This window comes from Bos mutus, chromosome 7, assembly GCF_027580195.1.
Source record: "Bos mutus isolate GX-2022 chromosome 7, NWIPB_WYAK_1.1, whole genome shotgun sequence".
Taxonomy (NCBI): Eukaryota; Metazoa; Chordata; class Mammalia; order Artiodactyla; family Bovidae; genus Bos; species Bos mutus.
The window spans coordinates 71,695,516-71,718,263 of NC_091623.1; the positions used below are offsets into that span (position 1 = coordinate 71,695,516).

Sequence of the window (22,748 nt, forward strand, 5' to 3'; positions counted from 1 at the left end):
ATTATCTGGTCTCGGTGCCTCCTTCTAACACTATAATACTCTTTTTCCATAAGTCTTATATGCATTCATTCAGCTTTACATAGAATTCCCTGAATAAGTTTCCTATTCTCCCACCCCAGTATCTTTGCTGCGTGCTTTAACAATTTTTATTGCAAAATGCCTTTCTCTTATCAGTCACCTGGCTTTCTCACGCTTTCTCCCCAATCAAGATCTATTAATGTTTCAACTCTTTGTTTCTGAGTGTCACTGAAATGAAGCAAGGCTTCTTAGAGACATGGCTGAATAGAATCTAAGGCAGAAAAAAGTATAATCCATGCAACGTTCTGTTACGCCAGGAAAGAAAATTGGGTTCTCTCAAAAACTCATAAAAGGTAGCTTAGAAAGGATACTACTGGTCAAATTTGGGTGTCAAAAGAATAATGACAGCAAAGAATCATAACCACACTGACCATATAAGTAGCTGTTTAAACCAGTACCCATCTGAGAGTGAAATGAGGCTCTATTAAAAATAATGCTGGGACAAGTGATGATTACCAGAACACCAGGGAAATCTAGTCATATAGCCACCCTAATCATAACACTTGCCAATTTTTCTCTTTTTCTCTTAAAGCCACTGCAAGCAGACTTTTAGCACGATTATCCCCATCAATCTCATTTTTGTTTTCACCAATCTCCACACTGCTAAATCTAATGAGCAGACCTCAGCACTCCTCTTACTTGAGGAGCATCAGGTGTCTTTTAAGCACCTAGAAAAGGGCATGTCATTTGGTAAATGTTCAGAAATACTTGTTAACAGAATAGATACTGAAGTTATTTTTACCCATTAGGCATTATAAATTGCTAAACTAAGTATCTATTATCTCAGTATTGGGTATAATATATGCCAGACCTGCTAGTAAACCCTGCTTCTGCTCAGGAGCTGAAGGAACTACAAGAGAGTACACTTAGAACTATGTCTTTCCTTCACATTTGTTATTTTTCAATTTTCTAAGTTAAAAACAAAAGACCCCATTAATCTTTATCCATGACTACACTGAGATGTGAATCTAAATCACTATCACAGATAACATAACTTCATTTAGGCAAACTTGTAAAATAATCTAAAAACTTTATAACTCTTGATCTTACAAGTACTTCCTTTACAAATTTTCAAAACAAGCACAATAAAGGCATATAAATTTAAGTGTCCATTCTGTAACCTGTGAAGTTACAGTCACTTTTTTTTTTTTAATTTAATTTTATTTTTAAACTTTACATAATTGTATTAGTTTTGCCAAATATCAAAATGAATCCATCACAGGTATACATGTGCTCCCCATCCTGAACCCTCCTCCCTCCCCATACCATCCCTCTGGGTTGTCCCAGTGCACTAGCCCCAAGCATCCAGTATCGTGCATTGAACCTGGCAGGAAGTTTCTCTTGAGTCCTCAAAGCAGTACTAAGTGGTGCTCCTCCAAGACATCTACCAGTAGATGTATTGTATTCAATACACTGGACTGAAACTGTTTACATGTCCATGTCGCTCATCAGACTCCAAGTTTCTCAAGGGCAAATGCCATACTGATTTCTATATACCTGTAAATTAGTACAGTATTTGGCATACAAAGTACAGACCTAGTACATTTTTGTTGAGCTGAAATAAAGTGCTTTGGCCATCTGGAAGGTTCTGAAGTCATTATAAAAATGTGCAAACTCTTCAGGCAAAGTACAGTTCTAAACATACCAGGTAAAACTTTCATTTTTGGATCCTACGGTACAAAGTAAAAGAATGAGAATGATTTCTGCACTAGTCTAAAGTCATAATGCAACATGGACAATGATGATGGACTGTGTGGTATGCTACGTCTCCAAAAGACCTCTGGTTCAGGAACTCTGTCGTTGAATAGTTTTGGCCTACCTTTAAAAAAATGGTATTGAAGACAATGGCTATCTCAAATAATATTTCATCCATGCAAATTATATGGAGTAAAAGACTACAGAGATTCAAAATCTTGAAAAATTGAAAGAGTACCATACTAGGAACATTGATGTGGCATATTTTATTTAATCCCTACAGCAAATAGTTCAGACAGGAATTATTTCAAATTTTAAGGTGAAGAAACAGACTCAAGGACACAAATTAGTTAATGGTACAAAAACAGTATCAATCCAACTTGTTAAAAATTTCAGGAAATAATGTAAATGGTTTATTCTTCTTCACTGTTAGAATTACACCCTTCTGCATTTTAAAAGTTACCAACTTACTGTTGATTTTAGTTCAAAAAACTACTGAAATTCAAATTCTTAAATCCAAAATTCTTCAACAATAAAATCTCAAACATTAGCATTAGATAGAAAATAAGAAAAAGAAACAAAACATACCAAACAACTTTGATAGAGATCTATCTTCCTTTTGATTAGAAAAATTTAATGGCGCTTTGCTATTACCTCTTCAAATATCTGTTTATAATAGATATGTGCTTTGCTATTACCTCTTCAAATATCTGTTTATAATAGATGTGCGCTTTGCTATTACCTCTTCAAATATCTATCTGTAATAGATCTGTTATTAATATCTGAAACATGTTACTATTGTGCAAAATATCAGGCGCTGTTTAAAAATACAAATAACCAGAAAGAGTATAGTTTTTAAAATAACATGCAAATGACCTGACATAACACAAGGGAAGATACACTAAAATACAGACTGTTAAAAACTATCACTTAAGAACTATACATATGAAGATGAAGTAGCAGGGCAATTTCTCCTCAGTGTTGTAGCTCTCAATGGTGGGAAAATAAAAAGATACTCAAATTACTGGGAACCTTTCTCAAATTGGCCAAACCTCCCATCCATTATGATATACATGCCAGGCATGAATCTTTGTGCATTTATCCCCTGCCTCCTCCAGTAAAACCACTGTTACAGAGGACGGTGAAGGCTGTGAAAATGATTCGCTCTAGTTTTGTAAAGAGCATGTAAGAGTTGGTGAATCCTGCCTTGTTATCAATAAAGCCCATGAAACTTAAAAACAGGATAATGTACAAAGTACGTGGAGGAGATACAACGCCAACCGTAATATGCAGACAAAAATGATCAGGAAGAGAGAGACCAACTGATAAAAACCTTTAAATACCCACAAGGAATTAGATCTGGTCTGGTAGACAACAGGAAAAGCTAACTTAGGTTGATTATTATGAGAATGATATAACAAAACAAAGTAGGTTTACTATTAGAAAATTTTACCAATTTCAGGTTTTTGCTGGCAGCCAGTTCAAAGCATTACTAAAGAATATACTAAAGATCAGTACTCTACTGATCTTTATATAATATATAAAGTATATTATACTAATATACTAATAGTACAGTACTCTCCCCTTATCTGTGGTTTTGGTTTCTGCGGTTTCAGTTACCCACAGTAAACGGCAGTTCAAAAATAAAAAATTCCAGAAATAAACAATTCATAAATTTTAAATGATGAGCCATCACTCGAGTAGGGTGATGAAATCTTGTGCCATTCTGATCTGTCCTGCCTGGTACATCAATCATCTGTTTGTCCAGGTTTCATGCTCATTAGTCATTCAGAAGCCATTCCTATTAGACTGAGTGCTGAGGTATCACAGAGCCTCGGAGCAGTGACACTGGCAATTTGGATATGCTAAAGAGAAGCAGTAAAGTGCTTTCTTTAAGTGAAAACATGAAAGTTCTTGAAAATAATAATAATAATAAATCCTATATTGAGGTTGGTAAGATCCACAGTAAGAACAAATTTTCCATCCATGAAATTATCACGGAAAAAAAAAAAAGAAATTCAAGCTAGTTTTGCTGCTGAGCCTCAAACTGCAAAAATCATGGATAAGTGCCTAGTTAAAATGGAAAAGGTATTAAATTTGTTGATGGACAACAGGAACACAAAACACATTTCAAGTCATGGCCGTGGGCTGCACCAGAAAGCCCTGAGCCTACAGGAAGACCACAGCCAGAGACTTACTGAAACAGGTGACACTAGCTTCACTGCAAGTAAGGGACGATTACACAGATTCAGTAACAGGTTTGGACTGAAAACTGTAAAAATTACTGGAAAGCTGCATTTGCCAATCAAGAAGCCTCTGCCACATTTTTGGCAGAGTTGAAGAGGTTGATAAAGGAGAGAGATCAACATTCACATAACTTTTATTACAGTCTACTGTTAAAGTTGTTCCATTTTATTATTAGTTACTATTAATCTCTTACTGTGCCTAATCTGTAAACTAAACTTTACTGCAGGTATTTACATTTAGGAAAAAACGCAATATTTATAGGATTGGTTTGAAACTGTTAGTCACTCAGTCATGTCCAACTCTTTGCAACACCGTGGACTGCAGCCCGCCAGGCTCCTCTGTCCATGAAATTTTCCAAGCAAGATTACTGGAGTGGATAGCTGCTCCCTTCTCCAAAGGATCTCCACAACACAGGGATCAAATCTGGGTCTCCTGCACTGCAGGCAGATTCTTTACCATACTAGGCAGCAGGGAAGTCCATAGGATTGGATACCATCTTCCACTTTAGGCATCTACTGAGGGTCTTGGGAAATGTGCAGATAAAGGACTATTATACTGCCTGACTTTACTTCCATCTTGACTTGCATTCATGTTTAAAGCTGAAGTTTTGTATTTTAAAAACAGAATTCATCTTTCAACTATAAATTATTTTCAAGATATGAAAATAATTAGACACAAAAATAATTACAATTTCAGTGTGCTAAAAACAACTTGTACAATTCGACAGTCCAAACATTTGCATTTCACTTAAAAATAGTAACTAAGCATAAACATCATCAAATAATTTAGTCAAACGAAACTCTAAAACCACCTTATCTCTCACAATAGAACACTTTTTAGAAAACAGAATAGGACATTTTTATCCTTCTTTCCCCTGATCTAAACTGTTCTTGGCACATAAAATGACTCACTTCTGTCATGTTCAAAGAGGCAGGCAGAGAGAATGAGATAAGAGTAATTCTATCAACCCAGAGACTCTACACAGAACACTTCTGCATTCTAAAATAAGTCAGAGTAAACAGATTTTTTCATTCTAGAGATTCTTTTCTAACAAAATGGCTGGCTTTGGGGATAAAAGTTAACCATTTTTGAGTGGAATCCAAACATTTGTTTAAACGGGCATTATTTCGTGGCAAATTTATAGGGAGTAAACAAAATACTTAAACACCATATTTAGAATAACATGTTGAGAATAAGAACAATTAGAGAAGGTGAGATAATATATAGGTATTATTTTTTATTATTTAATAAGTATGTCAAAAAGAGGATAAATTATAGCTTGGTATGAATATAATAAATGTGCTTTACTCCTGAATTTTTTTTAATCTATATATCTTTGCAACTTTAGCTTTCTTAACCCAACAACAAAGAGCTAAGGAAACGAAGAAACAAACAAAACCTCAAATTTAATGAATAATTATATAAGATCATAGCAAATATTCCCCACAGTGTAGCACCTAGAAAATGCATCAAAAGGCAGGAAATTGTTAGGGAAATTGTATTAGGTGCCTGAGGCAGTCTTTCTCTGTAATTTTAGAATTATGACTTAGATATAGGGATGTTCTAAAAGGGTTATAGGCATGTATTAAGAAAGAGAGCAATCTTTACCTGAAAGAATAAGGAACAATCTTTCAAAGTCTCTAGAAAGTCACATTATTTGTTATTACAAGTTCTAATTCCTTCAAAGTATTTTCTCTAGAACCTTCAAATTTGAAGCAAACTTTTCCAAGGGCATATATGATAACAAAATACATACTCATTTCTTAATTATATTTCTAAGTGTTAATAGTTTAAGGAACCTGTATCAATAGGATGTTACATTCAAGTATGTTTTTAAAGTGAAAGTGAAAGTTGCTCAGTCATGTCCGACTCTTTGCGACCCCATGGACTATGGACTACTGCTACAGTCCATGGAATTCTCCAGGCCAGAATACTGGAGTGGGTAGCCTTCCCCTTCTCCAGGGGATCTTTGCAACCCAGGGATCGAACCCAGGTCTTCCGCATTGCGGGCAGATTCTTTACCAGCTGAGCCACAAGGGAAATACAGTGCCAAACTGAGTAAGGAATAAAACTTTTTTGAAATATAATCACTGTTATCAGTACATAATCCCAAGGGAATTGATTATTTTGGTATTTAGCTTCCAGACATTATTTCTAAATATTAAATTTACACACAAAAGCCTTTATGGATAACAAGACATTCTGTATCTTTAGGAAGTCCCAACTATTCTAATTATACCAAATTAAAAATGAATACTATTTTTCAACTCAAAGGAGCAATGATGATACAGTATTTCACCAGTATTTTTACTTTTCTATTAAAAACACAATGCAAAAGCACATTTATCATACCTTTATCAATCTTGATAAAAAAACTGTGTACTTAATTCTTTTTTTTTGTTTGTTTGTTTTTTTTGTACTTAATTCTTAAGAGAGGTTAGGTTAGTAGAGTGTTAAGAACACAGGTTATTGATATAGATAGACATAGACTGAAGAACTCTGAGCAAAGCAATTAACACTTAAATCCCCAGTTTCCACCTCATTAAAACGGGGTTAAACAGGAACCTTTATGAGTTAATAAGATTACAAATAATACATGTAGATTGTAGCAGAAAATATGACATAGAGCAAGTGCTAAATAATAACTAAAATTACTAAGCTATTTATGAGCAGTATCCTTATATCTGAAATTGAGCTTCACAGTGCTATAAATAATATGTAAGTCTTGGATATGAAGTTGTTACATGAAACACTGTCCTTGCTGTCTAATTGGGATTCAATTAAATACTATCAAGGAAATCACATCAGTTTGAAAAATCAGTAATTTTTAAATTAAACTTTCCCAAGAAACATTCCTCAATTAATTACTAGCTAAAAGCAATCTTTTCTCTTCCATAATTTTCAAAGACCTTATCATAACTTGGAGGTACTTGCAGATCTGTATGCATTGTTCTTGTGCTCTATTTATCTAGTCTACCTTTTTGAAAACAGAATCATACTTATTCTTCAGGTTCCAACTCAGTACCACAATTCTGTAAGATCTTCCCTAAGTCCTAAAAGTAATTAAATAAATTGATCCTTTCTCTAGGTTCTTACAACTTTTTGACTGTAACAGGGTATGGCATATATTATAGAGACTAACATGCTTTTTCCCCAGAGAACAATGTGTTCCCTGACAGCAGAAATCTATTAATCTACACATATAATAGGCTCTAATTTAAAAGACATTTAACCAACCTGAGTATACAGTATGGAATTTATAACAGCTGTACTGTAAATTCCTAATTGTTTTTTTTTCTTTATACTTTCTCCTTTTCTGGTTGCAAATTTCATGGGTCTTAAAGATATATGATCATTAATAAACTAGGATGCTATCTTAGATTGTGATGAACAGCAGAAAACTATAGTTACTGATTCACTACAACCAAAACTCATAAGTTCTACTATATTTTAATATACCAAGTTTCAACGAAAATCAAGAATTTTAAAAAGTGAGAATTTCTCTCTCAACCTCACTCATATATAAAATTAAAATGCCTTTTAAGGAGTTTAGTTTTTATAGAAGGGGAGAATAAAAGAGAAATATATATTTTCAATGCAAATTGCTAAAAAAACATTTTTAATTGAATTAATTACTACTTGGGATTATTTTTGTTTCTTGGAAGACTACATAGTTTACATAATTTAGTGGCAGGTAGAGAAAAAAATAAAATTCTTCACAGGCAAGAAAAATTTTCTCTTGTCACAAAATACTGATTGAACAGCAAGCCACTAACACGAGGTATTCTAACATAGAAAAAAATATAGAGAGAGCTTCCATCACAATAGAAATCTGGCAACATAAAATATATGTTCAAAGTAAGGAATTTAAATGTTTAAAAATAATCTGTCTCCATTTAACCCAAAATTCAGGTGATATCCCAGATGAATAGAAAGAAAACCTCATTAAAAGAACAGTTACTTACTATTCTTATTGCTGCTTTTCTCTTGGGCCCTTTGTCTTCCACTGGGTATTTCCAACAATGCTGTAATATTTGCTCCTTTTCTCAATCACTGCATTATTCCATATTGGAATTAGGACAGTAGTATTGGTTGTCCAAATTTTTAAAAATTAATAGTTGAAAGGGGCTTTGGGTACTTTCACAGTTAGTTGGAACGTCATGCCAAGGTTGTAAGTTCAAATTTCCAAAATTACAAAACTTAAAAAATCAAATCAAAACAAAACAGAAAAAACAATATACATTTTGGGGGAAAAAAAACTCATATGATACTCCTTCCTTCCTACCCCTAAATCCTGTTTACACACTAAGTAAGTAGCCTTTGAATTAGGCTTAACTGGACTGAAGCAATTCCAAAGTAAGTTTTTCATTTTAAAATTAAGTGTACATGACTCAGTAAGTGGTAACAGTACTTCATCAATTTTACCAACAAGGACCTGTACCTTTTCATTTTCAAATAAAAGCAAGGAGGTTAAAAAGCAGGGAATGGATACCACTTTTATTTGCTACAACTGCTCTTATTTAAAACACAAAAATACTTTAAGGCCACCACAGACTTGACATAACATCTTTAATATCAAAGCAGCTTACAATGAAAACCATGACTCCTACATATTAAAAAATGCAACACTGCTAAGGATTTCAGGAATATAAACTATTCAAAATACTGGCTTCAAGCTGCAGGATCCACATGCCAAGAAAGCAAACTGGAATTCCAATGTGATGATCTGTTACTAAATGATGTTGTATGAGTGTGAGGAGAGCGGTATATACTGGTCCCTTGCCCTTTTAAAATACCACTATGACTTCCTGTTTATCATTTCAAATGTCACAAGCTGAGTACAGAAGGATATTAAATCAGGGCATCCTGCTCTGCCTTCAGAAGCAATAAAAGTTCTCCCTTAAAAAAAACAAAACTGAATTAGAAGTTAAATGGTCTTAGGAGTGCTGGTTAAGCTGACTATAAAATGAACAGCCTATTCATTCTTTGGTTTCTGATAATTAACATTAAAACCAACAAACAAAAACACACTATCCTAAGTTGACAATTTTTATTGAAGATCTTTAAAGTTACCTAAAGGTTTAAAAAATTATTTATTACTTGACTTCTACAATGCATTAGAGAAAATAATCTAAATAAAAAGTACAGATTTATAAGAGACTTACAGGTCATAGTGCTGAACCTGTAACTATAGAAGACCATAATGTGGGTTATGCTCGAGTATGGAAACCACACAAGAAACAGAAACATTATGCCTCTTTCATACTTGGACCAGTGTTTGCAGCTTCTAGGTTTCAGACATAAAGGAAGAAAATATGAATGTGGAAACATTTCAAACTTTTGAGATTTTAATATCATTTTACAGAAACAATCAAGACAGGGAAGGGGAAGAATAGAAGGCATGCTTAGGATGACATGAGCAAGAACAAAACCCCTTCTGGTTCTATCAGCACAATTCTGCAAGGTATTCTAGACTCTAGAATTGAGACAACTTGAAAAATTCATTAGTGATTAGGATCTAATAGGTGAGTTTACACTTTACAAATAATATTGCTAATTTTGAAAACAAGAACAACAATATAAACACTTAGTTCATCACTCTGTTCTCTTGAGACAGTTTCTTCACTTGGTTTCCTAGATACCATACTCTCTTGGTTCTTTTTCTCCTTCACTATCTACACTTTCTCAGTCTATTTATTCTGTCTCTCTAAGATCTAAACTCTCAGTGTTGTGGGGTGCTCAGTCCTCTTCTCTAGCAATTTATAATTACTTTGAACTTTGGCTACTTCCATTTCTGGGAATGACAGACCAAGGTACTAGCAGATAACATGATTAACCCTTCCTTCAAAAAACAAAGTAAAGCAAAAATGAAAACTGGGCACACTACAAAAAACCTTCTCTGAAGGTAAAGCAGAGAGAATGCAAGAAGGCAGAGTCTGATGCAGTGTCAAAGCGCACTACGAATACAGATGGAAAGCTGTACAAATAAGTCACAACCTCTTAAGAATGTAACCTAAAACTAACTGCATTCTTCATGGTTCAGAAGCAGTGGCCAAGGAACACATGGAACCCATGTGAAGCCTAGGTACATTACCCGCTCAGAGAGTAGGGGAAACCCAGAAGAGACGGAACCATACAAGGGGTTCTGAAACTTGAACAACTCATCAAAGAAACAGATTCAGTTCATCTCACCAAAAGGCAAAAGATCCGAACTGAAGCTAAAAGTGCTATCCAAGAAACACTGTTTGAAATTCAAGTGAAAGTCGCTCAGTCATGTCCAACTCTGCGACCCCATGGATTATACAGTCCATGGAATTCTCCAGGCCAGAATACTGGAAAGGGCAGCCTTTCCCTTCTCCAGGGGATCTTTGCAACCCAGGGATTGAACCCAGGTCTTTTGCATGGCAGGCAGAATCCTTACCAGCTGAGCCACAGTTTGAAATAAAAGCCTACTCCAAAAAGCCACCATTCACTGGAGAAGAATAACCAAACCCTGAATCTCTATCATTTAATCTTCGTAAAGTTCAGAGTACAATGCAAAATTATCCAGCATATGGTACTTCCCTGGCAGTCCAGTGGTTAGGACTCCATGCTTGCACTGGCAAGGGGCATGGGTTTGATCTCTGATAAGGAAATAGATACTGCAGCATGCTGCACAGTGCAGCCAAAAACAAAACAAAAACCCCCTCAAATTACTCAGCAGATGAAGAACCAACAAAAACAACCATCTTTTCCTCTCTGAAAGCAAAAATGGCTATTATCCCTTTCCTATGATGCTAAAAGGAGAAGGCAATGGCAACCCACTCCAGTACTCTTGCCTGGAAAATCTTATGGACAGAGGAGCCTGGTGGGCTGCAGTCCATGGGGCCGCTAAGAGTCGGATATGACTGAGCGTCTTCACTTTCACTTTTCACTGTCATGTACTGGAGAAGAAAATGGCAACCCACTCCAGTGTTCTTGCCTAGAGAATCCCAGGGACGGGGGAGCCTGGTGGGCTGCCATCTGTGGGGTCACACAGAGTCGGACACGACTGAAGTGACTTAGCAGTAGCAGCAGCAGCACCATGATGCCAAAAAAGAAGAAAATCCTTTCAATGGATTAAAATCTTATGAGATAAATTAAAAAAAAAAAAATCCCAGCACAGAAACAGAAACAAAAAAAACTGGTAACTGATTCAGTCACAGAACATCAGTCACTGGGTGAAAAGACCACAGGATATTCACATAATCTCAAAGTTACCATTTTACAGATGACTTAACAAATGCTAAAACAGAAAAAGGAGCCTTTAAAACGGAGGAATCTGTCAGACAACATCTAAACCAAGTGTTTGGAACTCACCATTGCCAGTAAGGGATAAACATGTATGTGATACAATGTATTATTATTATTACACCGTAACATTACAATTTTCCTTTAGTTTTGAAATATTTTCCAAAAAGTTAGAGGGAAATACAAACAAAAAGAAAAAAATTGCAAAAAGGTGTATTTTTACAAATCAGAGAGAGAAGAATTAAAACAGCTGCCTTGCCATCTGTTCACTTTTCTTACCAGGAAGAAACTCAGGGAAAGGTAGAAGATGGAGTTTAATGTGTAGTTGAAAATCTAGGTATAAGTTGCATATAACTTAGAAACAGGCCATGATGGAGCACAAGACAAAGCAATTCTAACAGCTGATAAAGTGCAAAGGATGCTTTTAATAAGAGATTGAAACATGCAAAAACAGAAAAAGAATGGAACAAAAGGTGAAAGAGTTTTAACACAGAGAAGAGTAGCAGACAGAGCAAGATCTCACATATAAATTTTCATTGTATACGAATACTTAGCATAAAGAAAATTAATGGCCTCAGAGAAGTGAAGAAAAAAAAAGTTAACTGGGTATATTTAGCTGTGAGGAAATAAAGAATCTGAAAACTCATCACACATCTTTGGACCTTTTTTCCTTAGAGAGAAAGCTTCATGTTTATTATATTACCTCTTTACTGGTGGCTTAGATAGTATGGTAAAGAATCTGCCTACCAATGCAGGAGACTCAGGTTCAATCCCTGGGTCAGGAAGATCCCTTGGAGGAGGAAATGGCAACTCACTCCAGTATTCTCCCCTGGGAAATCCCATGACACAAGAGCCTGGTGGGCTATAGTTTATGGGGTTGCAACGAGTCAGACACCACTGAGCAACTAACTCATCCAATCTTTAGGAGATAGAGTCTACATATATTTCTGAAGTTCTCATTTTAATGAAGGAGCATAGTGAAATGGCTAACACTATCAACTTTATAGTTAGTTACAACTAGATCATTACCTAACAACTATTTGACCGAGAACAAGCTGCTGAACTTCTCTAAGCCTGTTTCCTACTCTGTAAGATGGAGATAATGATATCTACCTCATGAGATCGTGAATATAAAACACACAATATAGTGCCTGGCACATAGTAAAGAATAAAAGCTAGTTATTTAACCCTTATTATTGAGAAGAAAGATTTCTTGTACATTTTTATTAATTTCATTCTATGCTTTAATTTTACTGTCTCCTTCTCTAGCTAAACAACCTAGAAATCTAAGTCAAAAAGCTACCTTAATATCCAAAGAGAAAAGAACTGTTTCAGAAGCCAGTGTATATATACCAGAATCAAAGTTAAAAGTGTGAATACTATTAGAAAAGGCAGCAAGATTTCTTTCACATTCACACATTAAAGGCTATAAAACTGGAATCTATCATTTTATAGTATCATAAAGACCAGGCAATTTTTTTCCTTGACCAGAAAAAACAAACTCTTATTTCTAAAAATATCTCAGGTTTTCTTCTTAAGGAAGTCCTCTTGCAACAAAATACCCTATTATCATAGAAAGCAAGTATAGGACAAGACCATAAAAATGTAGTGGTATATGAGCCGAGGAAAAAATTCATGTGGAAAAATGAGTAAGAAAAGGTTTTTTCTTCAAACTTAATTGAGACTGTGAGCTTTCTGTTTTGTGACTATTTCTTTGATACTCCCATGTACATGATAAAACATTCCCTTAAGAAATTACAAATGATCTTTCAATTTAAAAATGTTTTATGTATGTGCTTCTTTTAGAAAGAAAAGTAGACCAATTTTGTAAAAGAACCATAACTGAAGAATGAAATTTGACATGCAAGGAAAGCAAACATATAGACTTACTCTTTTTCTAGTTTTTATATTTAGATTTAATCCATTTTTTAAACAGCACTGTGAAAGTTGAAGGTAGAGTATCCAAATTAAACTACTCTAACCACTGACATTGACTCAAGAAATATATATACTATTAATTTTATGAATTCAAGGACTATATCAGGCAGTGAATTTTAGCTTTCTATGAGGCAACAATTCCATAGTGGTCTTTTATAAACACAAGGAAAAACAGAAACAAACAAAAACTATAATCATGACAGTAATCTTAAAAACCTATGAACTTTATCAGTAAGTCTGATTTTCTACTGCTGATGAGGTTTAAGAATTACAGAAAACAAGTTTCACATATAGATCAAATAGGACAACTTTGTCCCTAATTAACTAAATTAAAATCACTATTGAGTTATGGAAGGCATGTAGTTTAAAGATTAATGAATATCTTTTGTTTCTAAACTCCTGATACAATGCACAGAGGTTTACTGTATATAATCCATCCTTTCCACAGTAAAATAAAATCACCAATTATATAGTAGCTCAAAGCCTCTGAATAATTTAGGACTACAAAAATGACTATTCAGAAGAAATTACAGGGAAAAGTTTAGGTAAGGAATGTAATTTAGTAAGGAGCTTGGTTAAGAGAAAGTGAAAGACAACAGCACAAATCATAACTTCTTACCTTAGTGTTATCCTCAAAAATCTCTAAAGATTTTATTTCTCATAGGAATTTTATGGGAAAAAAAGTCTAAATATGTATAAAACAAAGTGATACAAATAATAATTAAAAGTCAAATATAGAGTATTTTGAATGAATGGCTGGACAGTAAGAGTATTAAAACTTATGACATATCAAATGGATGCCATGAATTTTATGGTCCTGTGAAAAACAATACAAATTGAGGGAAAAAAGCCACAAAAACCATACCTCACACCAAAGAATCATGTCCTACATCTGTTTCTATTCAGATTAACTATGGTAACTTTGTCTTATAGGACACTTTATCATCCTTTCAAAAGGAAAAAAACAGTGAGAAGTTTTGATAATCTAACTCAATTAAAATAGTTAGAGATTTCTCTTGCTTCTTTATCTATCTCAAAACTTAGAAGTTCTACCAAAATGTAATAGTCAAACATACATGCAAAATGACCCTGCAATTAAGGTAATTGCTGGTACCAAATGTTGTTTTTAAGTTCTTCAATAAAACAGTCTTCCAGACATTTAATAGTATGTCATTTGGTAAATGAAAGTTTCCACAAAGAACAGCGAGAAGACCTAAAAATTATGCTAGAGAAGAGTCTGGCTGAAAGAAACGAAAATACGGATCATTTTGGTCCAATACTAATTTTATTTCAAGTTACTACAGAGCTGAATAAAATGGTGATGCCACCACACAAAAATTTATTGAGCTGGCAATAGGCAAAGCATGATGTCAGCCATCAATATCACCATCCACATTACCAAACAACAGGAACTTAACTTAGACTTCATGCCTAAACTTTTAGTAAAAATAAAAACCTTAGGTATGAAGCATTATTAAATATAGAAGAGTTTAATCTGGCAGTTTTGACTCAAATTAATCTAGTACTTTAACAACTTAAGTAAAAAACATAAAATAATGCAAACAAATCTAATTTTCTAAATGTAGTGCTACATTCTTCACCAAACAGATCCACACAAACAAGCCTTAGCCAACTCACAGTTATATTCAATAAATAACACCGAACACACATACACAAAATGCAGCTGACAGGAGACATGGAAACACACATATACACAATTCCGCATAAGTTCTTACCTTCATGGCACGAATTTCTTCGAGCAATCGTTGTGCTCGTCTTTGGTTTTTTAACAATGCATCTTCACTACCCCTGCAAAAGACACATTATAATACGTAGCCAGAAAAAAGCATGTATTTTAGACTAGTATCATAATAAAAAGTCCTCCATTTCTTTTGGAAAAGCTTAATAATCTCTAAATAACAAGCATTCTGTCATTCTGCACTGCCCTTTCCCCCATCCAAAACACACTCCAACTCCATCAACAAACCCAAGATTTTGGCATTATATTAATGACTATTATCACTGATAGCTTGTCTTCTAATTCCTTAATAGGAAAGCCAAATAACACTTTCCAGTCAATTAACAGCACATTGCATTTCATGTAAGCGATAAGCTTGGATACAATTAAATGAAAATTTGTTTTCTGGAATTAAATAAATACCTAAAGAAATTAAATATATAATTGTATCAGAGGAGAGCTACCTTATGAAACACACACACAAAAATAAGAAATTAACCAGAAACAAAACATGTTTGAAGACTCTGTAAGTATTCATGCTTTAAAGCATAAGAAGTATAAATAACATACTTTTGTTCTCATACTAGTGATACCAAAAATATAAAACATTATTTTTTCAAAAAAATTAAATGGAACATAACGTTTTGACAAATACTTCCAAAAGGGACTAAAGATTTCAAATTAATCAGCAATTCAAGGAATACAGTGATATAAAATCTTCATAATTGATTCAGAGTATCACTTGATTTGCTAACCTATATGAAAAACATCTTAAAAGAATAACTTCTAATAACATAAAAAATATAAATAACTTCAAAGACTTTTCAGTTTGACAAAGCCAAAAGAAGAGTTTTGAAAACAGAATTTATCCTATGTCTTAAGTGAATATGGTCTGAACTATGTAAGCACATGCTGACACAGCACATTTTATCTCACTCAAGATCTATCCACATATAAAACAAAGTGCTGTAAGAGTAAGAAATTTAATTACTCCTCTAGGCCCCACCCTCAAATTTTGTAAATACTGAACAAAAACAACTTTCGACATTTTGTTAGTCACAGGACCATAACATTAAATGACTAACTTTTTTGACTTCAGTCTGCCAACACTCCTGACAAGTTTTCGGATAACCAAAACTCGGATTCTCTTCACTTCTTTTCTCATCTTCACAACCTTCAAGGAATAAAGCCAAAATTAGAGAGGGTCTTAATTCAAGAGAGAATATACCTTATAGTGCATACTAATAATGCAGAATATGCCTGCCACTTCGGCAGAGTTTCGTTTAACTGTATTTATAGCTTGATGAAATCTAACTTCTTTCGTAACAGTGAAGGAATAAGAAATAAATCAACATTCTAAACAAGTGTATGAGGACTTACGAGAAACATCTCATGATTTAAAACACAAAACACAGCATTCCCAGTGGCTAGTGTTTTAAATTACACTTATATCTTGTTGGGTTTGGCACACAATAAACTGTGAACTCACTGAGATCAGAGACCATCATATTTATCTCTAAATCCTTGTGGTTTAAAACAAAGCTTCACCTAAAAACTGTAGGAATTTAATTTACTGAATGAGCATTTGTATTAACAAAAGCAAATGCATGAAAGTGATTTTATTTTACTTATTTTTAGCACATCCCTTTAATTTATATTTAACAAATCATTTGAAGCATAACTTGAAAAACACGAGGGCAGACACCATGCAGGCACACACAGACACTTTAAATTACTCCATTAGAGAACAATGCTGAGCTCTAAGAATCAAAAAAAGCCAAAAAACAAAAAACTGTTGGCCAAGAGAAAGAACTATTCTAATGATAAACAACTACATGTTATTAGTGCAATGGGATGCTACCATTCTGAGTTCCTGTTTTCTCCATCATTGTTAAGAGGCATACATATATAATTCCTCCTGTAATGTCCTTCATCCCATTCTCCACTTTAAGAACTACATGAAATTCAGTCTGGATGTATCATTCCTGTGAAATCTTCAACGACTTCTTCAGTAGGAGAGTCATCCTCTCCCTGGAGTTGCCACTATACCTGTAGGCAGCGCCTACCACCGCACTGTTACTATTGCTCATAAAGCGGTCTTTTTCTATAACCTCCCAAAGGGCAGGGCGCTTGCAACACTTACATAATGTATTCTGTGCCTTGCAAGCAAGAGTGTCTGGCATGTACAATTCTCAAAGTCTTCTTGCCAAAGTAACAGTAGTAACATCATTCTGTTTTTACAAGGCTCTTGTATTTAGCTGTTACTTTTTTACCCTTCATTAATATCATTCATCCCCTTATTCATTGACAATATGGGTGACCAACCCACAATTTCTCTCCACCATAAGTTTTGCCATTATTCTGGGTGATGCAGATGTCCCAGAATTATTAAGGTGTCCACTTGAATAATCTACCCAATATTATAGCCTCATTCCTTGATTTCCTCCTTTCTAATGGCTTAATCTGTTCCATCACAGCCACCCACTTTCATGGTCACACTGTAGTCCCTGTCATTGTTCATGATTATTCAATTTCTAAAACCATCAATTTAAATTCTATACACTGAGATCAAAACTGCTTTCAGCTTGCATGTTCAACCCCAGCCACCACAAAGGTGTAACGATTTCACTGGAACCACCAGTTCACTGACCCCTATTACTTTTCCTCAAATGATTAGTCCTTTTCAATTTCCTTCTCTTATCTAGTTTAGGTACATAACCAACACTTGCCAATATATTATACTCATGCCTCTGGCTAGTGTATCCTGGATAAAAACAATATTCTGAGTTCTTTATCACAGTACCCCAAGAGCCATGAAACATCTGAGATATTCTATCTACTAGATATCTATCATAATTAACCTCGAATGAGTCCTTACTCTTCTTATCATACATAAATACATACTTTGGTCAATTCACTTTACAATCATTATTCTAAATCTGTGCCTGCTTTCCTAAAACATCTAACCTTTCTCTTCCTCTCCTTCTCAATTTCATGAAGAAAATAAACATCAGATGGGAACCATCATCTTTCTACTATTATGAATGTAAATTTACTTGCATCACCCATCCCCTCTATTAATAAAGTCATGTGCATGCTCAATCATATCCAACTCTTTGTGACCCAAAGGCTATAAGCCCGCCAGGCTCCTCTGTTCATGGGATTTTCCAGACAATAATACTGGAGTGGGTTGTCATTTCCTCCTCCAATTCCCAACCCAGGGATTAAGCCCATGTCTCCTGTGGCTTCTGCACTGGCAGGCAGATTCTTTACCACTGAGCCACCTGGGAAGCACTTAATAAAGTTACAATATAAGAAATATTACTAAACTTTTCTGAGGTTAATCTTCTAACTGTATTTTGGATCTCATCTTTTTCTGCCTTCCTAGAATGCTTACTGCAAACTATGCATTTACTCTAGCACTGTCAATCTCTTAAATGGATGTTTCTCACTCATTTTTAAAAAACTGGGGTACAGTTGCTTTACAATGCTGTGTTAGTGGTGTACAACAAAGTGAGTCAGTTACATGTGTATATATATATTTCCCTTTCTTTTTGGAGCTCCCTCCCCCCATTCCACCCATCTGGGTCACCACAGAGCACTGAACTGAGCTCCCTGTGCTACACAACAGGTTTCCATGAGCTATCTATTTTACACATGGTAGTTTATCTATGTCAATTCCAATTTTCCAATTCATCCCCCACATCCGTCCCCACCCCTTGTCCACACTGATTTTTGATCATGTTTGAGTCATTTTCATAAAAAACAGAAACAAAACAATCTCACTACAAAGTTTACAGGAAGCATCATCTCTCTTCAACCGCCCCAGAGTCAGGTTTTTTAGAGATGTTCAAACAGATCACTCCATATATGCATGCCATACAATTCCAGTTTAATTTCCCTTTCCACTAGTCTACTAAATGCTGTCACAAAGACACCAATGACTTCTAAAAGTCCCTGAAGCCAACAGGAATTTTTCAGACTTATTTTGCTTGAAATTTCAGCAGCATTTGATACTGATGAATACTTTCTCCTTCTTAAAATACTCCCCTTTGGCTTGTATACCAGAATATTTATTTTGGTTTTCCTTCTTCCTCTCTAGCCACTTCATCTTCGTCTTCTTTGGAGACACATACACATCTAATCAGTCTTGAACTGATTAGGCCAGCTCTTCCTTTCAAGATATATTTTTTAGCCCTAAGTGATCTTATGTGTATATACAGTTTTAATTTGCCACCAAAGAAAGATGACTCAAAAATTTCTACAATTAGCTGAGATCTCCACTTTAGCTCCAGACCTAAATGTGTAACTGCCTACTTAACATTTCAAGTATGCTTAAAAACATCTCCAACTCACACTGAACCCATGCTTTCACTCCCAACTGGATCTCTTTTTTGGTCTTTCATATTTAAGGGAATAGAACAATTTTTTCAATTATAAACCTAACTTTCTTTTCTAAATCCCTCACAATGAATCTATTACTAAGTCCTAATAATTTTATTTCCTAATTATCTGCCAAATTGTACCATTTTTCCTTCTATCTTGACTCTCTTGGCTCTCTCGGCTGAGTTACTGCCAACTAGTTTCTCAATATTGTCCTTCTCCAATCAGTTATCCACAACTCAATCAGAATACATTTTTTAACACTTAGATCTGATGTAACACCTTTACTTATCTCTCTTCAGTTCAGTGGTTTCAACTGTTCTTAGGATGGCCACAAGCGCCATCTTTTAGTCCATTCTCACCATGCTTACAACTACCACCAATCTTTACATCTGCCGTCTTCTCTGTTAGGAGTACTCTTTCTCCTCATGTTAGCTTGTTAACATCTTATCTGATTTGGCCTAATTGTCATTTCTCACTAAAGTGTCTCCTGGCCTCCCTCAGAGGGTCAAAAAGTGCTTATAGAATTACCTTGACCCTTATTTTAATACTTTGCTTTTAATCTGATAATGCTTAATGTGTCTTTCTCCCACTAGGCTATAAATTCCATGAAAGTAAAATATCTGGTTTTATTCAACATTGTATCTTAACAGTGAGCATAGCAGATGACACAACACATGTTCAATAAATATTTGTTAAGTAAATGAACAGAAAAGGAGCAGTGCTCCCGTGATCATTCACTGTTTCTAAACAGTAATATTTTAACAGAATATAATCAGATTTCCACTGTCTATATTAACCTCTTTAGAATTTGTTTCAAAGTTAGATCTATTTAGGAAAAAAAAAAAAACCATACTTGCATAAACAAAAAGCCACTGAGATGAGGTTTAAGTGCAAAATGAACTGCTACATTTCATAAGCAGCCTAATAGTGGATTATGATCCACTTCTGAAAGTCAGGTCATTCACAAAATGAATAGCAAGTGATAAATTATGCATTAAAATATATTAACAAATGTTTCCAACCGCTGTACCCTGCAGGTGCAGGAGAAGATTATCCATTTGCTAACTGCTGTTAACCAAACTTAACTAATAAACTGCAGGAAGCAGAACTGGTCCTCAGTTACATTCCAATCATGGGAAAGCTAGACTCCAATTTTAAAAATCCAATTTAAGAAGCACTATGTTTGTCATTACTGCATAAGGGAATTCTGAAAAGCAAAGGGAATGCTTCATGTGCTTAGTTTCATGCCGATGCCAAAAAATGCTTTTTTAGCCTATTAAAATTTTCAGTTATTTGGTAAGTTTAGTATACTAAAAAAATACATATATTCACTTCATATAAAAATGGAATTATTACTTTTATTTTCCTCATACTATTTGTCTCAAACACTTAGCTTTCTCCAAGCATTTAAATTTATTTTTGCACAACTGACAAACAGCTACCAGTAGCCCTTTACTTAGAATTTAAAAGGCTGCCAATTCATTTGTCACCCAGAAATTATGAAGCTGGTTGACAGATATCCCAGACATCAACAAACAGTCCTTAGACACCCAGTACTGTCAGAAGGCCAATGTACTGCTTAAGGGCAACACACTTTGGTGAATTCTTTAACCAAAAGCAAACATAACTGTGATTGTTACAAATGTGAAAAGAGTATAACACTGTTTGGGAGGAAAAGAAGGAAAGAGAAATAAAGTGAGAAAGAACAAAACAGGAATAATAATGAAATGTGCTGACAGGAAAGAGACACAATGAAAAAGAAGTAGAAGAGTGTGAAGTCAAAAACTGAAGGACAAAACTCTGTAGTGCATCATTACCAGGACTGGTAAGGCCACACTGAGTGCTTCTAAGCTGCAAAAGAATGCATTCAGTAACCGCAAGGGCACAAGAAGAGTTAAGACACAAACATCCACATCCACACAAAACACACGTACTCACAAAACACACGTACTCACAACACACGTACACTCACAACACATGTACACTCACAACACACGTACACAAAACACACGTACTCACAAAACACACGTATCACCTAGAACCTGGGCACAGAGATGCCCTCAGTTAACCCGGTGAAACCTGAACACAGTAATGTAAACCTGGATCAACTCTTATGAAGATAGTAGAACAATTATGATAATTAAATGAAAAGCTAATATACTTGCTCGGAGAAAGACCAAGTGAACATATGGGCAAGACTCAATATAAACACAGGAAAGGGAACCACAAAGAGCAAAAGCTGGCAGTATCTGAATCAAGAAGATTCCAGAGAAAAGTTCCCCAGCTCAGAGCCTTGGGAACTCCAATTTAGACGGGAATAACTCAATTATGGGGACAGATCTTATCACAACCCAACACTGAATCATGCAACTAAAACCCTTGCTGTGGTAAATGTAAATGTTACTTCGAAATTATGCCTAGTTGGCTATCTGCTAGTCTGTCAATTAGCCAACCTCTTTTGGTAATGTAGTAACTTTGCTACATATATGAATTAGTGAAGTCACTCAGTCATGTCTGACTCTTTGCAACCCCATGGACTGTCTCCCCCATGGGCTGTAGCCTACCAGGCTCCTCTGTCCATGGGATTTTCCAGGCAAGAGTACTGGAGTGGGTTGCCATCTCCTTCTCAAGGGGATCTTCCTGACCCAGGGATCAAACCCAGGTCTCCCTCGTTGAAGGCAGACGCTTATCTGTCTGAGCCACCAGGGAAGCCCACATATCATACTGTATAAATGCAGTATCATAATATGTATCATTCTACAAGTTACTTTTTCACCTAACACTATTTTCAGAGTTTATCCATAATACATATAGATGTCTTGCATTGATCTAAAATATAGTACACTGCTTATGCTTTGTTTACATAATATATGAATTAATTTATAACACAAACACATGGTTATTAGAAAACAATTATTCAAAGTTCCAGCTGGTCTGGAGAAGCTTGCAGTGCCAAGAAAAATCTGAGTATTCCTCTGTTTTGTAAGACACATTAAAACTTCTTTTTACTCATTACTTAGGGCTTCCCCAATAGCTCAGTTGGTAAAGAATCCACCTGCGATGCAGGAGACCCTGGTTCAATTCCTGGGTCAGGCAGATCTGCTGCAGAAGGGATAGGCTACCCACTCCAGTATTCTTGGGCTTCCCTTATGGCTCAGCTAGTAAGAATTCACCAGCAATGCGGGAGACCTGGGTTCAATCCCTGGGTTGGGAAGATTCCCTGGAGAAAGGAAAGGCTACCCATTTCAGTATTCTGACCTGGAGAATTCCACGGATTGTATACTCCACGTCGTCACAAAGAGTCAGACACAACTCAGCAACTTTCACTTTCATTTTTCACCTGTCAGACTAGCAAATACAAAAGAATATAACACATTCTGCTTGTGAGACTTTGAGC

The 22,748-nt window shown here is 35.1% G+C and overlaps 1 protein-coding gene across 3 annotated transcripts in view; it reads right to left on the reverse strand.

Annotated features, from left to right (window-relative positions):
- SRFBP1 (serum response factor binding protein 1) overlaps nt 1-22,748 on the reverse strand; it is a 68,956-nt gene that overhangs the window by 39,827 nt on the left and 6,381 nt on the right. For all 3 annotated transcript variants that reach the window (XR_011464800.1, XM_005894570.2, XM_070374091.1), the window contains 2 exons: nt 16,051-16,139; nt 14,964-15,036 (listed from right to left, as the gene is read on the reverse strand). Coding sequence is in view for 2 of the 3 variants with exons in the window: in XM_005894570.2 (XP_005894632.2) it covers nt 14,964-15,036; nt 16,051-16,139 (162 nt within the window). In the remaining variant the exon portion in view is untranslated. The remainder of the gene's footprint in view (nt 1-14,963; nt 15,037-16,050; nt 16,140-22,748) is intronic.